General features: G+C 35.2%; 2 protein-coding genes across 6 annotated transcripts in view; one reads left to right on the top strand and one right to left on the bottom strand.

Moving 5' to 3' along the window:
- The window catches only part of LOC21389033 (calcium-transporting ATPase 10, plasma membrane-type), an 18,938-nt gene extending 9,765 nt beyond the window's left edge, over positions 1-9,173 (top strand). For 3 of the 4 annotated variants that reach the window (XM_024164155.1, XM_024164154.1, XM_024164153.1), the window contains 25 exons: positions 1-75; positions 163-234; positions 1,222-1,305; positions 1,453-1,535; positions 1,619-1,727; positions 1,819-1,874; positions 2,215-2,257; positions 2,357-2,440; positions 2,635-2,772; positions 2,882-2,947; positions 3,035-3,133; positions 3,762-3,872; positions 4,175-4,345; positions 4,763-4,822; positions 5,519-5,686; positions 5,797-5,913; positions 6,130-6,228; positions 6,847-6,984; positions 7,063-7,163; positions 7,300-7,345; positions 7,452-7,586; positions 7,963-8,070; positions 8,149-8,240; positions 8,496-8,646; positions 8,772-9,173. The exon at positions 1-75 is cut by the window's left edge and continues 1 nt beyond it. In XM_024164155.1, the coding sequence (XP_024019923.1) occupies positions 1-75; positions 163-234; positions 1,222-1,305; positions 1,453-1,535; positions 1,619-1,727; positions 1,819-1,874; positions 2,215-2,257; positions 2,357-2,440; positions 2,635-2,772; positions 2,882-2,947; positions 3,035-3,133; positions 3,762-3,872; positions 4,175-4,345; positions 4,763-4,822; positions 5,519-5,686; positions 5,797-5,913; positions 6,130-6,228; positions 6,847-6,984; positions 7,063-7,163; positions 7,300-7,345; positions 7,452-7,586; positions 7,963-8,070; positions 8,149-8,240; positions 8,496-8,646; positions 8,772-8,783 (2,418 nt within the window). In that variant the 3' untranslated portion in view covers positions 8,784-9,173. Of the gene's footprint in view, positions 76-162; positions 235-1,221; positions 1,306-1,452; positions 1,536-1,618; positions 1,728-1,818; positions 1,875-2,214; positions 2,258-2,356; positions 2,441-2,634; positions 2,773-2,881; positions 2,948-3,034; positions 3,134-3,761; positions 3,873-4,174; positions 4,346-4,762; positions 4,823-5,518; positions 5,687-5,796; positions 5,914-6,129; positions 6,229-6,846; positions 6,985-7,062; positions 7,164-7,299; positions 7,346-7,451; positions 7,587-7,962; positions 8,071-8,148; positions 8,241-8,495; positions 8,651-8,771 lie in introns of all 4 variants that reach the window. The other variant, XM_024164156.1, reaches the window with a different exon arrangement.
- Positions 9,174-9,803: 630 nt separating this feature from the next.
- LOC21389034 (choline monooxygenase, chloroplastic) lies at positions 9,804-15,001 on the bottom strand. Of its 2 annotated transcripts, none has more exons than XM_024164164.1 (10): positions 14,685-15,001; positions 14,510-14,555; positions 13,887-14,022; positions 12,505-12,573; positions 12,194-12,394; positions 11,799-11,894; positions 11,485-11,606; positions 11,273-11,366; positions 10,472-10,522; positions 9,804-10,388 (listed from the first exon to the last, which is right to left on the bottom strand). In XM_024164164.1, the coding sequence occupies exons 1-10, from the start codon at positions 14,947-14,949 to the stop codon at positions 10,251-10,253; spliced, it is 1,218 nt and encodes a 405-aa protein (XP_024019932.1). In that variant the 5' UTR covers positions 14,950-15,001; the 3' UTR covers positions 9,804-10,250. The 2 variants fall into 2 exon arrangements, with proteins under 2 accessions (XP_024019932.1, XP_024019931.1); XM_024164163.1 differs by having other exon boundaries at positions 12,499-12,573.
- Positions 15,002-15,317: the final 316 nt, after the last annotated feature.

Raw genomic sequence — 15,317 nt, forward strand, 5'->3', positions numbered from 1 at the left:
CCTGCTGATGGTATTTTGATCTCTGGCTACTCCCTCGCAATAGATGAATCCAGCATGACCGGTGAAAGCAAAATTGTGAGCCTTTGTGTTGTTTTTCTGTGCATGTGTTTTCCACTACCGTTTGCTATTTTGAATCTTATACATTGACTTATTTTTTTCCAGGTTCATAAGGACTCTAAGCAACCATTTCTGATGTCCGGGTGTAAAGTAGCTGATGGTAGTGGCACAATGCTGGTGAGGTTCTTTATCTGTTTCTTTGTTTATTACTTTTTTTTTTTACTTATTCTTTTCCTAATGTGTTGATCTTATTTTACTTTTTCACTAGGTCTGCTAGTGTGTATGTACCCTATCTTTTTCTCGATTTAGTATTTTAATTTTGATATGTGGATACTAGTATGGCACATAGGTTTGAGGATTTTTAGACTGTTAAATGTAATATATTTGGTGATTAAGGAAACACTATAACTGCAACACAAATTCCTTTAAGGTGGAAGTGGTAGCGAATCACTACATTTGCGACTTTTAGTTTGTTATGCAAAAATAAGAAGTTTGCAATTCCAGTGGCTTGTGTTAAAGTTTTTGGTGCAAGAAATTCTACCTAACATAAGATTTTAAAACTCTTACGGTATTCTTTGATCAAAAGCATTCACGTTATTTCCTATGGTTTCAATCTGTGTAAATCTAGATGGTCGATTCTTGGGATTCATTGTATTTTGTTATTTAATTGTTTAATTGCTTTGAATTTATTCCTTAGGAGTAGTATCCTTTAGTTCTTCTGAAAAAAATAAAAATAATCCATAATGCATGGTTATTAGCCTTCTCATGCGTGGTCTGTTTATTTGTACTTTTTCTTCTTGGATATCCTTGAAGATCTTTGAGACTTCTTTTTTTTTTCTTAATTTTTTAAATAAAAAAACTTTCATGCTTCTGGCACTTGCCCTCAGGCTTGAAATTGATGACACTTTAATACATCTTCATTGTCTTTGCTATTTATTCATGATTTATATTCTAGGTCATCCATGAGCTTGTTTCTTTGATTAAATCGATACCGATAGAAGTTAACCATATAATCTGTCATTATTCCTTCTGATATGCACGGTTCTCTAATAGATTTTTCTGGGCATACTTTCTATGGCTTCAGCACATTGCATATATGAATGATGCATGTAACAAAGCCCTTTATTTTCCTTACAGTGATTTAGTATATATTTATTTTCTCAGGTGACGAGTGTTGGAATTAATACCGAGTGGGGTTTGCTCATGGCTAGTATTTCAGAAGACACTGGTGAAGAAACACCTTTGCAGGTAGGGTCTTTTTTTTCCTTCTTTTTTTTTTTTTCTTTCTTTTTTCTTTCCTTTTTTTTTCTTTTTTTTTTCTCCTATTGTAAATTTTAATGTGTCTGTCATTTTGCACTTTGTATAAAATGTTTACCTTTTGATGACCTTTTATAGGTACGCTTAAATGGGGTTGCAACTTTCATTGGAATTGTTGGACTTTCTGTAGCTTTTGCTGTCTTGGTTGTACTTCTGGTCAGGTAAATCTTCTCTCTCTCTCTCTCTCTCTCTTTCTCTCTCTAGCTAAATATTGAGTTGACATCTTACCATTTAACTTTTGCAGATACTTCACTGGCCATTCAAAAAATGCAGATGGAATGCGTCAGTTTATTGCAGGCACGACTAAAGTTGGTGATGCGGTAGATGGAGCCATTAAAATCGTCACTGTTGCGGTATGCATACATGTTATTCATGTATATTTATGCATATAAAAACATGCAGGTCTTTAAAAAATCTTTTAACTTTATGTATCGGATATTGCAGGTCACAATTGTTGTTGTTGCAGTGCCTGAAGGGCTTCCTTTAGCTGTAACCTTAACGTAAGCTCACCTCACCTTCTATGTGAAAACCCTTATCCAAATAGGCTGTACTATATCTTAGTCCAAAATGAATGGCACTCGCCCAATCTCAGAAACTGAAAGTTCCATTGCAAGGGTAGTGAATTGTTTTGGACTATATAATTTTTTTTGGTAGGTACTTTAATGGGCAACTTTTCTTACTCTTCCTTTTTTTGGTTTTCATGAATCCTGCAACTTGCAGCTTTTATTTAACAAACTATGGGCATGTGAAAAATATATATTTTTTTATTGTAATATGTCTTCATGCTACTAATTTAATTCCTTTCTTTTTTTTTTGGTAATTTTTTGTCTCTTTGTGCAGCCTTGCCTATTCAATGAGGAAAATGATGGCAGATAAAGCTTTGGTATGCCTCTTGTTTTTTGTTTTTTCCCCATCAGATCTTAAGTTGGGCTTCCTTTTTGGGGCCACAGAGCATACTTTGTTATAACGGGTGTAAAATCAGGTTCGTAGGCTCTCTGCTTGTGAGACAATGGGTTCTGCAGAAACTATATGCAGTGATAAGACTGGAACCTTAACTCTAAACCAGGTACACTGAAGCAAAACTCTGTCCATCTTGTTGCTATTATTTTTATTTCTTTTTCCTTTTTTTTAGCTTGTCTACTTCTACACTTATACCTCATGTGAATGAGCTTTGGTGCGGAGACAACAATGGATTCTTAAATCAGGAACATGTTTCCTAATTTCATTAATTCTTACACACATATTTGCTGGGGTATATAGATGACTGTTGTTGAGGCTTATGCTGGTGGGAAAAAAGTCGATACTCCTGATAACAAGTCAGGATTGCCTCCATTAGTATCTTCTCTACTGATTGAAGGCATTGCACAGAACACAAATGGCGGTGTTTATGTGCCTGAGGTATTTAAATTACTTGTACATTTCATCATCATCATCATCATCATTATTATTATTATTTCGTTGGTTGCTCATCAGTATTCTAAAAATACTGTTGCGTGTTTATATGTAGAATGGTGGAGAAATAGAGGTTTCTGGATCACCAACAGAAAAGGCTATTATTTCCTGGGGAATTCAGGTTCATATTCTATATTTATTTTATTTCCTACTTTTACTATTTTATTTCACTTTGAATATCAATGGGTTTAGAATATTTTGTTTACAGATAGGAATGAATTTTGAAGCAGCTAGATCAGAATCTTCGATTCTTCATGTGTTTCCATTCAACTCTGAGAAAAAACGGGGCGGTGTTGCTGTAAAACTGGTATTATAGTTATTTATGGCTAGTCTACTTTGTTGTGTTTGCTTCATAATGGTCAAAGCATTCTGAAGGGAAGTCATTTATTTCATCTTATATGTTTTTTGAGAGAAGTACTCAAGTGTCTACCTTGTAAAAAATTTCTTTTGATGGTGCAATGAGTTATACGCTTTATTATTATTAGAAAAGAAGATTCTGCTTTAGAAAATGAAACTAGAAAACAAAAAGGACTAGCAGTCCTTGAAGAGAAAGCAACAAAAACAAAAAACTGTAATGGAATCACTTTTGTGCCACCCTCACAATTTTAAATGTTAAGCACAAAACATACAGATGATGATTGTTCTTGTTGTCTTTTTTTATTTAGTTTTAAATCCAAGAACTTTACGGTTTTGTTACCATCTTCTTTAACTTGTTTCTCTCGTATGAATGCTATGCTGTTAGAACTTTGTGGGTATTAGCACTGTGGAAGGCATAAACGTGCAAAAATAGTGGGGAAAAAAAAGAAATGCAGTGTATTGGGGTTATTATTATTATTATTGTTATTATTATTATTATTTGGAGTCATGCTTTTCAGTTTAATATAGAATATTTGGTTTTACTTTTGGCTGATATTCTCTTTATGCCTTATTTGCAGCCTGACTCTCAAGTTCATGTACACTGGAAAGGGGCTGCTGAAATGGTATTGGCTTCATGTACGCAGTATATTGATGATACTAATCATGTGGTAGCTATGGATGATGATCAGGTTTGAGAATATAATGGCTTTCTTCAGTTCAGTGACCAAATTTGGTTGTATAATTCTCTACTCACGGGAAGCATTTTTTCTATTCTACTGTTAATTCATGATTAACATAACAGTTTTTGGAAGATACTTAAGATAGATGGAATGATTTGTTCTTGGTATTGTCATATAATTGTATTGGATGACATTCTCTCCTCTCTCTCTCTCTCTCTCTGTCTCTCTCCTTTATCTTTTTTCTCTGTTTTTTTTTCCTTCCCCATGTTACTTCATTTTTATGTTCTTTCTAATGATCTCTTGCTTTTCAGGTGACATTTTTCAAAAGAGCAATTGAGGATATGGCTGCTCGTACTTTACGTTGTGTTGCTATTGCATATAGAACATATGAACTTGAACGTGTTCCAACTGATGAAGAAGAACTATCTCGTTGGGCATTACCCGAGGATAACCTTATTTTACTTGCTATTGTTGGTATAAAGGTATTGGTTAGCTATAAATTGCTCTTCATTTTCAGTTTGAATTGTACATAAAAGAAATTTCTTATATAGTTCTTTTTGATAATACTAGTGATCCTTGTGGTCTTGATCTTTCAATTAGCTCATACCCTCTTTGCTTTTTTTGCTAGAACATATCCACTTTGTTTTTACACTTAAAATTATCTTTCTAGTTTATTGTAGGTACTTTCCTATGTGAGCATCTTCTTCTTCTTCTGTTTTTTTTTTTCTTTTTTTTTTTTTCTTTTTTTTTTTTTCTTTTTTTTTTTTTCTTTTTTTTTTTTTCTTTTTTTTTTTTCTTGAAGTTAACAATCTTTATTTGAAAATCTTACTGTTTATGTTTCAAAAACACTAGAATTGAGCAATGTTTTCCACTAACATTTTATGAGCTTTCTTTTGCAGGACCCTTGTAGGCCCGGAGTAAGAGATGCAGTTCGATTGTGCCAGATTGCCGGTGTTAAGGTATTGTCTTATACTCTAAGTTGGATTGCTTGAATGTCGAACCTTCTTGTGATTGACCATGGAGGATGATGAAACTGCTGTCCTCGTTAATCATGAATGTTTTAGTTATAGTTTACAGCATAACTCTTCAATTAATAATAAAAAATAAAAAATAAAAACTCTGCATTTACATATTAAGTGCATAAATATTAGGTTTGCTGTAAGCTCTTGGGTTGATACTTTGTGGTAGCGGAGGAAATCTTTTTATAATTCAAATCTACTCTACTATCTATCTAGGTTCATCAATTTAAAATATTTTATGTTTGGTGTGCGTTATTACCATGTTGCTTATGGTAATGAATCCTTTACTATGCGACTAGTGGCCAATTATATGCATTTTTTAGGAATTACTTCTAGGGGGTTGGATATTTCTCTGCATTCTTTACACATTTTTCTTTTGAATTTTTGGGTTTATATTTTCTGTTTTAAAGAACAAATATAACAAATAAAAAAACATGGTTTGGCGTTTGTTCTTACCTCTTCCCCCCCTCTCTTTTTGGGTTTAATGTTTATTTATAGATGTTGTTTGTAAACCAAAATCATGATGGGAGTTTGTACATAAATGCAATTTGATCTGTTTTTAATTAATGTCACTGCTGTCACTGAAGGGTATTTGGCATGTTAAATGAAAGAATTCCCAATTTTTCTGAGCTGTAGGTTCGGATGCTCACCGGTGACAATATTCAAACTGCCAAAGCAATTGCATTGGAATGCGGCATACTAGGTTCAGATGCAGCAGATGCTACAGAGCCTAATCTCATTGAAGGAAAAGAATTCCGTGCATTATCTGATAAAGGAAGAGAAGATGTAGCTGAAAGAATCACGGTATGATTTACGTGTCTCGTATCTGTCAGTCTTTGTGTTGTTTTCTCTGTGTGTAAGCACGGATTAAGTTTAGCAGTGAATTTTCACACAATTCCTTCCTTGGATGTTAGGTTATGGGACGTTCTTCCCCAAGTGATAAGCTTTTGCTCGTGCAAGCATTGAGGAGAAGGGGACGTATTGTTGCTGTGACTGGAGATGGAACCAACGATGCTCCTGCCCTACATGAGGTTTAACTCTGGGCTCTTATGTTCTACATCAGTTATCTACTTTTTGGCTTAATTTTGTTGTCGTTCTTACTATCATTGCACTGTTTCTTTTTCTTGCATCTCAATATTCTTTTAGAGTTTAGTATCAATCAGTACAATGTATGATTTTCCGGTTCCTAGCTGCTTCATGTTTTGTTCAATTATCCTAATTCCATTTTTCTTCCCCCTGGAGCATAGGCTGATATCGGTCTTGCTATGGGTATCCAAGGAACTGAAGTTGCCAAAGAAAGCTCGGACATTATCATTTTGGATGACAATTTTGCCTCAGTTGTGAAGGTTAGTCCCTTTTGGTGTATGAACTTCTGTTTTATTTGTTTTTTTTTTCTTTTTTTATAACTTTAAGATAAATAGTGATTGCCTCTCATTTGATTCTCGTTATTTTGATTTTAGATTTATATCAAAAACAAACATTTATTTGTATGGGATGGTTTATTATTATTATTATTAGTATATGTAGTTTAACTCTATCTACTTGTTACTGTCATATATTTAGGTTTTAGATGCTATTAGCAATTTCACCAGAAATAATTGATGCGTTCTAGCTAAAACAGGATGGATACCATGTCATTTCACTCTTTCTGTATGCACGGACATACACTGATGTGACTCCTGAGTGCATTGACACACATGCATGAAATGAGATCCAAGCACTTTTTTTTTTTTTTTTTTGAATTATAGGAATTTGAGTTTTTGGTTTGAACACTGGGGATATGGATTGGATATGTGTTTATTCCAGCAATACTTGTATTAGCTTCATGAGTGGTGTTATTGACATCTTCCTATATGTGTGTGCGTGTATGTGTGTGTTTGGTGTAACATCTTGTTATTGCGGTTATTTCACTTTGAGGAGCTGAATTTGAAATCATTTATTTTGTTTCATCTATCTATACATAGGTTGTTAGATGGGGCCGATCTGTGTATGCAAATATCCAGAAATTTATTCAGTTCCAGCTTACAGTCAACGTTGCAGCGCTCATCATCAATGTCGCTGCTGCAGTTTCTTCTGGTGAAGTTCCACTTAACGCAGTGCAGGTTGGTGCGTCGGACCTATATTTGTTCCTTTGCCTGTGCGGTTTGCAGATAGCTATAATTGTCCTTTTTTTCTTGTAGCTTCTTTGGGTTAATCTTATCATGGACACTCTTGGTGCACTAGCATTGGCTACTGAACCACCAACAGATCACCTGATGCACAGACCCCCTGTTGGCCGAAAGTAAGTTTTCCACTTCCAGCCTTTGAGTTTTTTCCATGACTTTCCTCTTCCCTCGTTTGTGTTTGTTCTTTCTTCATAAATTGTTGTCTGGTATATATATATATATATCTAAACTATTGACCTTTTACATCTTCAGAGAACCTCTCATAACAAATATTATGTGGAGAAACTTGTTGATCCAGGTAATTATGCTTTACCAGTCTTCTTTCTAGTGACGGAAAAATTCAGGGTGCCGACAATTGGGGAATTTATGTTTAGTGAGATTATTGTTTGTCTGCCAAATTCCAGGCTTTTTATCAAGTTAGTGTCCTGCTTGTCCTCAATTTCCGCGGCAAGAGTTTACTGAGCTTGGAACATGATGAGCTTGCCCATGCTAACAAACTGAAGAACACACTGATATTCAATGCATTTGTCATCTGTCAAGTAAGTCTGATTTTTAAAGTTTTTAATTGTATTGGTTGCTGCGCCTCTTTTGTTTTTTTGTTTTTGTTTTTTTTCCTTTTCTTTTGGAGAGAACTGCCTTTCATTTCAATTCTCTTTTGGTCTTTGTCCCTGTAACTTATATCTGATTACTGAAAAATTAACTTCATACTAGGAATGTAATTTCAATGAAATATTGTTGTTCTGTTAAATGCTTGTGGGTTTGGTGTTATCTCACCGGATATTCCTTCACATTCCGTCACATGTGGGATCTTTTTCAGTGCAATGTTTATTTTTATTTTTATCACAGCTTTTATTTTATTTTTTATTTTATTAAGTTTATGTTTCATGGGTATAATGGCCGTCTCACCTCTCGCAGATATTCAATGAGTTCAATGCCAGGAAGCCTGATGAATTCAATATATTCAAAGGAATTACTAAAAATTACTTGTTTATTGGTATAGTTGGAATCACCGTTGTTCTTCAGGTGAGATTATACTAGTAGAGTCTTACATGTTTTCTGCGGGGCCAATCTTGCACGTGCTCATGTTTTGCTTATTTGTAGATCGTGATTATTGAGTTTCTTGGCAAGTTCACCACGACTGTAAGGCTAAATTGGAAGTACTGGCTGGTTTCCATTGCTATCGGTTTTATCAGGTAACCAATATCTTAAACTCCAAAATGGTAATTTGGCTGGTTCTTCCACGGATGTGAAGTAGTTTGTTTGATACACAAAATTAAGAGTCAACTTTGTATGTCCTTTTTCTTTTCTTCTGGGTGGTATTAACAATGTTAAAAAGGACGTGGCATGACTAATAGTAAGTCTATATGAAATAATACGCATATGTAATTGTTTAAGAGCCTAATCTTCTTCTTTTCTTTTGTCGCCATTTTCCGATCTCTTTCATGCAGTTGGCCTCTTGCTGTCCTTGGGAAACTGATACCCGTTTCACGAACTCCTCTGAGCACGTATTTCATTAGATGCCTACAGTTTTGCCGGCTAAGACCATCACGGCGAGGATCATCACAGCCAGGATCATCACGCGGCCAGGATCATCACGACGCAAGTATTGTTTTTTTGTTCATTAGTTCTTTCCCTCTTTTTCTGCCACGTTAACGGTTGCTTTTTTATGTGGGGTTCTATAAATATAGTGTTCTAACGCTCATTTTTTTTTTCTTTCTTTACAGATTAGTCAGTAGAAGTCAAGTTTTATAATTTTGCGAGATTCGTGGCTTCATTTATCAGTCTGGTCTAACACGATGGTGCATATTTACTTGGACCTCTCAATATACTTCTCTTTCTAATCAGTTGAAAAAAAATTGCACATTAGTGCATGGTGGTTTTGGATTTTTTTTTTTTTTTTTTACCCCTTTTACCTCTTACTAACAAATATGACTTAAAAGATCAGTCACTTTTTGACTGATTTGACTTTGTGCAGTTTTATTGCTTTGGAATTTTGAGGAATATATTTACCATCCTCTTGTTCATCTAGGGAGGAGTGAAAGTTTGTAGACACTAGTGATCTCTACTCAACGTGTGAAATGCTTTTTATTTTGGTTGTAAATTTGATTTCACTTAATGGGGTTGAAGATAAGTTGAAGTATTTTTTTAATTATTTATTTATTTTGAGTTCTTGCTTTTTGTCATCGGGGAAGAATTGGTCTCAAGAAAGAAGCAAACCAAGAAGTGTAATATTCTTGCTCATTTCATTTGTCCCAAATAAAATATACTCAACTAACCTCTCAATAGCGAACCAAGAATTCACATTCAAAAATATAAAAATAAGATTATTTCCCTTGAACACTTCCATTGTTAACGGTCTTTGGAAGTAAATTTAGAATTTAACTACTAAACAGAAAAGAAATGAGGTGATTTTCAGATGTTCCCTTTCTACTTACGCTTGCATTTTAGGTTTCTTATCTCTCTCTCTCTCTCCCTCTTGTTTTAAAATCTTAACCTCATTTAGTTTATATCCACAAACTTTTCTTTAGTTTTTAACTTGTATAAGAAAGAAGAGTTAATGGCACAGCAAGTCCTTAAACTTTCAAGGTTCTAATATAATTTTATGGACAAAAATCTTCTGGGGCGGCAACAACTGGAGTTCCTGTTGGGGGCTGAGGGAGAGATCGCATCGGCGCTGTGGGGTTCGGGTTGGGGGAGATCAATGCGGCACAGATCCTGTCGATGTTGGAGGCTAGGAGGAGAGGATCTCGCAGGGTGATGGTGATTCAAAACTTATGTTCGTGGTTAGGACTACTGTTGCCTTTAAAATCTAATTCGGAAATATTTTTGCCCATAAAATTAGATCGGGGATCATATTGTCACAAACCTAAAAAGTTAATGGACCTGTTGTGCCATTAACAAATGAAAAAAAAAAAAAAAGAATTAAATAAGTCAATAGACCCCATTGGTACATTTCTTATATTATGTACACCGTGGTCATAGTTCTAATTAGCGTCTTTCCAGATTCTCTATTAAGAACATAAAAATTAAGATAGCCAAATAATGCGTTTGTGCCAAATGGCAAAAAACCTAACCGTGTGAACAAAACGGTTCTTGAATTTATTTTATGTACAGCGTGGATTATGGCACTTGAGAAATATGTAACAACAGTGAATTGGAAGAATAAGAACTAACAACTTTGGTTCATTCTTGTCTAAGCACAATTATTCATTTAGGCTAGAATGAAGCAAACAATGAAAATGGTGCATAGCATTCTCAACTTTTGGAGCATATCTACCGAAACAATACGCCGGCGACTCGAGCCCCCTTTGAACACCTTCACATAGCGCCACATCTTCCATCTGAACATCCTCGCCAAGATGCATAGTCATGTTTAAAATCAATCATAATAACATGATGATCCTGGAGGCGTTAGGAAAAATACCTGTACTCTTTCACTGTCTTGTAAGCTTCTATTTATGAAATCTTTGTCATCCTATGGCAAACAAGAAACTTAAATAAATAAAGACATACTTCGTTATATAACCGTGTAAAATATGCAAAATTTTGGTGTAAATTTCCCCCTTCCAAAAGAAAGCAAGGCTCAATACACGATGCATAATTATATTTAACATCCTAGAACTCTTGGAAGCTGCAATCCCATTTCATTTTTTTATATGCAATCTACAATAAACATATTTATTGGGTTCAGTTTAGGATATAAACCAGAAAGGGCCCATGTCAAAACCTTTTAAAGCACCAGCAACAACATACTCGTTCAGACTCATAGCAGACCTGAGGCTGAATCCAAGATAAATAACAGTATAACACAACTAGGCATTGCTATTTAGAGATGCATCAGCACCCATGTAGCAGCACGACGCGAGTTACGGGGCAAAAAGTACGACAATTGTTTCCGAGACTGCAATGTGACAATTCTGATATGCTGCCACTTCTGGGGTGATTGTATTGTCTATGGTGATAGATAGCATTTTTCCAACTTAAACCGGAAAAGTATAAAAGCTAAGCAACGACTTTGGACAATTGAATTTTACTTTTTACATAAAAAGCAGTCCCAGATAGCAACTGAATAATTTACTCGACAATAAAAAGCGGCTTAATAACATTCTATGTATTCTTTAAGATTTTGGAATATACATTTCCAGTCTAACTACATACTTGCAGATGCAAAGAAACATGATTATCAACATTAAATGAACGGGTAAAAACATAAACTATAAATTACCTTAAGGGAAGGTTCAAGAAAATAGTCAAACACGACTTGGCATTTCTTGGGTCCTAAAGGGAGTACTAGGTTGGTATCCATCCATGGACCATACCTACAACAAACATACTTCAGCTTTATCAAATAATACCCAGTCTTAGTACAAAATAGCAGAGCTGGCTTATAGAAGCGGGAAATAACTCAACAATTTTCCTTTTTACATAATTCTGTACCTATTAATCATAAAATTGGGATAAATAAAAGCATAGAAAGCTTTTGATCCAAGTCGATCGTAATCATCTTTCCCCTCCATCGAGCCACCTTCACAAATCTGGATGCTAACCTTTTCAAATATCTATATCGCAAATAGTGATCATTTAGACTTAAATTTAAACATTAAGTTAGAAACAAATAACTAAAATATCAAATGACCAAACAACAATAGTAGTTTCGGGAAATGAAGGTCCCTCTCCTCTTCATAACAACGGTAGTACCATATTTTCAAAATGTGTTATTACCGACGAAGGGAAAAGGCAGTAAAGCATACTGTGGTAGAGTAGGAATCAAGCTTAAGACCATTTGCGAGGCCTTTATGCGCATATGGAACATGATATCCCCCATCCAAGTAATTGTCACAGAACACCTGCAAGAAATAAGTACCAAGTTTTCATTGGTGCATGAATAAGAGTACATAAAAATGAAATGAAATTCGATGTTATGATAAAGCCATTCAGCTATTGAAGCCTTAAGAAGAAAACTTGATCTTCTTCAACGAAATTGCAAAAGGGATAAAGACGGAGGAAGGGGAAATGCTTTCTTTGAACTACATGAACCTCCAATAAGTTAAAACTAAGAGTGATCATGAGAGGTAAAAAATTCAAGCGATGTTTTGACAATATTCCAGGCGATGATATATCTTCAAATGAATCATGTTTACCATACCTTCCAGTTACATTCAATAGTATATTCTCGTCTACAAATATAACTTAGCGAAGAATCAACTCCATTAGTATTCAGCACTTCTGAAGCGCTACCAAGCCATTCATTTGCCACATCATCTACATCACTAGTAACTTTCTGCTCCATATTGAGAAGAACAAATGGTCCCCAGATAGCTACTTGAATTGGTATTAGCCCAAATTCCTGCCTTCCATGCCCAGAAAAATAGATCAGATTATCACTACAACTAGAGAACATTTCACACTAGAGTGTATGAGATTCCTTGCCATGACAACATTCCAACATACATTTACATTGAAATTCTGAATTCCCGTTATTCTAGTAGCCTTAAGAAGCGGTCCGTCTAACCCATAAGTCCATCCCTGCAAAAAAGATTGCAGTTCACTTCTTTAAGCAATAAATTTTCAGATATAATAGCTTAGACACAAAAAATGATCATATTTCAGTTACTTATATCATCCAAGAATCCTAAAAAGTTCAAAAGTGTGAATACACATGTTGCATAATGAACAGTGCACAGATGATATAGTTATATCTTTCTCAAACTTCAACTGATATAATATGAAATTTAAGCTGAAAGAAATCAAAAGCATTGTAAATCCATGTGCAGCAAAATTACAAAGCAGGCATGATGAAGGCGACATAGCAACTTTATCTAGAAAGTTGATTTTCAAGAACCTACCCTTTTTTTTCCCACAACAGAGAGTGATAGGAACTTTTTAGTTGGTTAGAGAAGTTAGTAGTTTGTTAGAAAGGATGTTATTAGTTAGTTACTGTGGACTCTAGTTGGTTAGGGAATTAGTTAGAGAAGGCAGAGGATATTAAAAGGGGGGTTTGGGAACTGAGAGAGGTCAAGAATAGTCTGAGTGATTTTGGGAAGTCTTGGCTCATTAGCTAAGCAGGGGAGGACCAGCAATCCCTCGAAGTACTGCTTCTGTAATTCATTCTTCAATTCAATAAAAGTTCATCTTTCTCTTCTCAATTCTTCTCATTTCTTATGAATTTTCTAGGCTCGGGGGATTGAGCTTTCCCCCGAGCCTATCATAGTACGGGAGCCTCTTTGGCACTGGAGTCCGCCTTTTTTTTTTATCAGAGAGAAAGACAAGCATCATTGAAACCGGAACGCGTCCGATATAACTTGGCACCCAAACAAAGTGCTGATCCCATGTAAAGTCTACGTCCACCAGCAAACTATTGAACTAAAAAAAAAAAAAGAAGGAAATGCAAAGTCTAGCTCAAGACAAGCAACACAAACAGAAAAAACCATAACCAAACCATCGTCAAAGGCCTAAATATATGAGCTGAGGCATGCATAAGTTTGTGCAATAACCAGAACTTCGGTTCAGATGACTCCCACAAGCATATAATGCCGTAAAAGCCTTAATCAGCAATTACATGCGCCAATAACATTTTTATACTTTCTGAAGTTATTAAACACTAGGAAAAGGAAATAAATTGTTTCCAATTCAATTCCAAACAGGTAAATAACTATCAATAATCCCCTTCCTTATTCTTTCCTTTCGAAAAAGTTTCCCTCACATTACGTCCCAGTACAGTTTAGCAAGAATTCCCTAATCTCAATCATGACAGCCCAATGGTTTTCGAATAGCACAAATGAGCAGATTCTGCTCGGAGTCAACATGTAGAAATGCAAATAGCAAGCAAAAAAGCTCACATGATAAGGGCACACAAAGCAAGACTTTTTCCCACTTCCATAAGCAAGAAGCGAAGCATGGTGACGACAGACATTGTGGAATGCACGAACCTTCCCATTATCATCTCTACACACCACAAACTCGACGCTTCCAACTCTGCTTCAAAAAAATTCATACTATTCATTTAAATCGGCCAAATTTGGAGTGAAAATTCTTTCCTTTCACTATTAACAATAAAAGCCAAGTTATTTACCAAATGCGCATTGCGACAATTTGGTCCTCATTAATTACTCCCTAAATTTATTCTCTTTCTCTTTTCTTTCATAGCAGTTTTTAGTCTCTCACCACCGAAAAATTAACTACGAATTTTCAAGTTTTAAATCACATACATATTTTTGTAATTTAAGATCTTACAGAAACAGAGTTAACTATGTGGTAAGCTACACATGCTAACCACTAATGGTGATAAATAACGGTTAACAGAAGAAACCACATGCCCATGATGTGAAAAGTTGAAACTTTACAGAAAAAAGAGTTGCACTTTGACCAACTACAAAAGCTGAAGAAGTAAATTTTGTCAAAATCCTAACAATAGAGCATAGAGATTTCCAACGACCAGTAAAGTAGTGTTGAAAGAAATGACCTGCCAGTGAAATAGTCTCCAGGATCCTTAATCTCTTCACTGCACCCTGAGAATCATCTCAACACTCACTAACACATACAATTGAATGGCATATATATATATACATACACATATATACATATATTTATAGAGAGAGAAACGGAAAGAGAGAGAGAAAGAGAAAGTAAAGAAATACCTACGACCTGCCAGGTTTTATAGAAGATTCGATCGAGCTCCAGGGAGTGAAAAGAGGGGAGAGAGTACCAGGAGAAGGGAGGAGTTGGTGCTTTTTCGATCGGGATTTTTGGGTCGAATTCTGAAGTTGAACAACGTGAAGAAGCTGCTTTGACGGAGAACGCCTTTAAGCTCCAGCTTCGTCGGAGGCTGACGCTCATCAAAGACGTCGTTTTCGCCGTCGTCGCCGTCGCCGTCGTCGTCGACATCGACATCGCCGTTGCCATCCCCGCCTCGGCCTTGTTAGAGTAGGAAAAGTTTGTCTCTAAGATTCTTTTGTACAAGTGTGAAGGATTATGAAAAAAAAATACTGTAACTAATAATTATGATTCAAAATAAAGTCAAACTTCTCAAAACAGACGGAGGTTCCACAACTACAATCTGGTTGAAATTTTTATTTATTTATAAAAAGTAAAAAATAATTCTTAAAAATCAGTATTTAATTTGAATAATTTTAATTATAAAAAAATAAAATCAATTGTTAATAAATGATAAATCAACCGTGGGTCCCACAAAAAAGAGATAAAAGGATGTACCTTGTAGCATGGGAACGTTAACCAATTAACGGCGTTAAGTGTGAAAAATTTATGTCGTT

This window comes from Morus notabilis, unplaced genomic scaffold (genome assembly GCF_000414095.1).
Source record: "Morus notabilis unplaced genomic scaffold, ASM41409v2 Scaffold475, whole genome shotgun sequence".
Classification (NCBI taxonomy): Eukaryota; Viridiplantae; Streptophyta; class Magnoliopsida; order Rosales; family Moraceae; genus Morus; species Morus notabilis.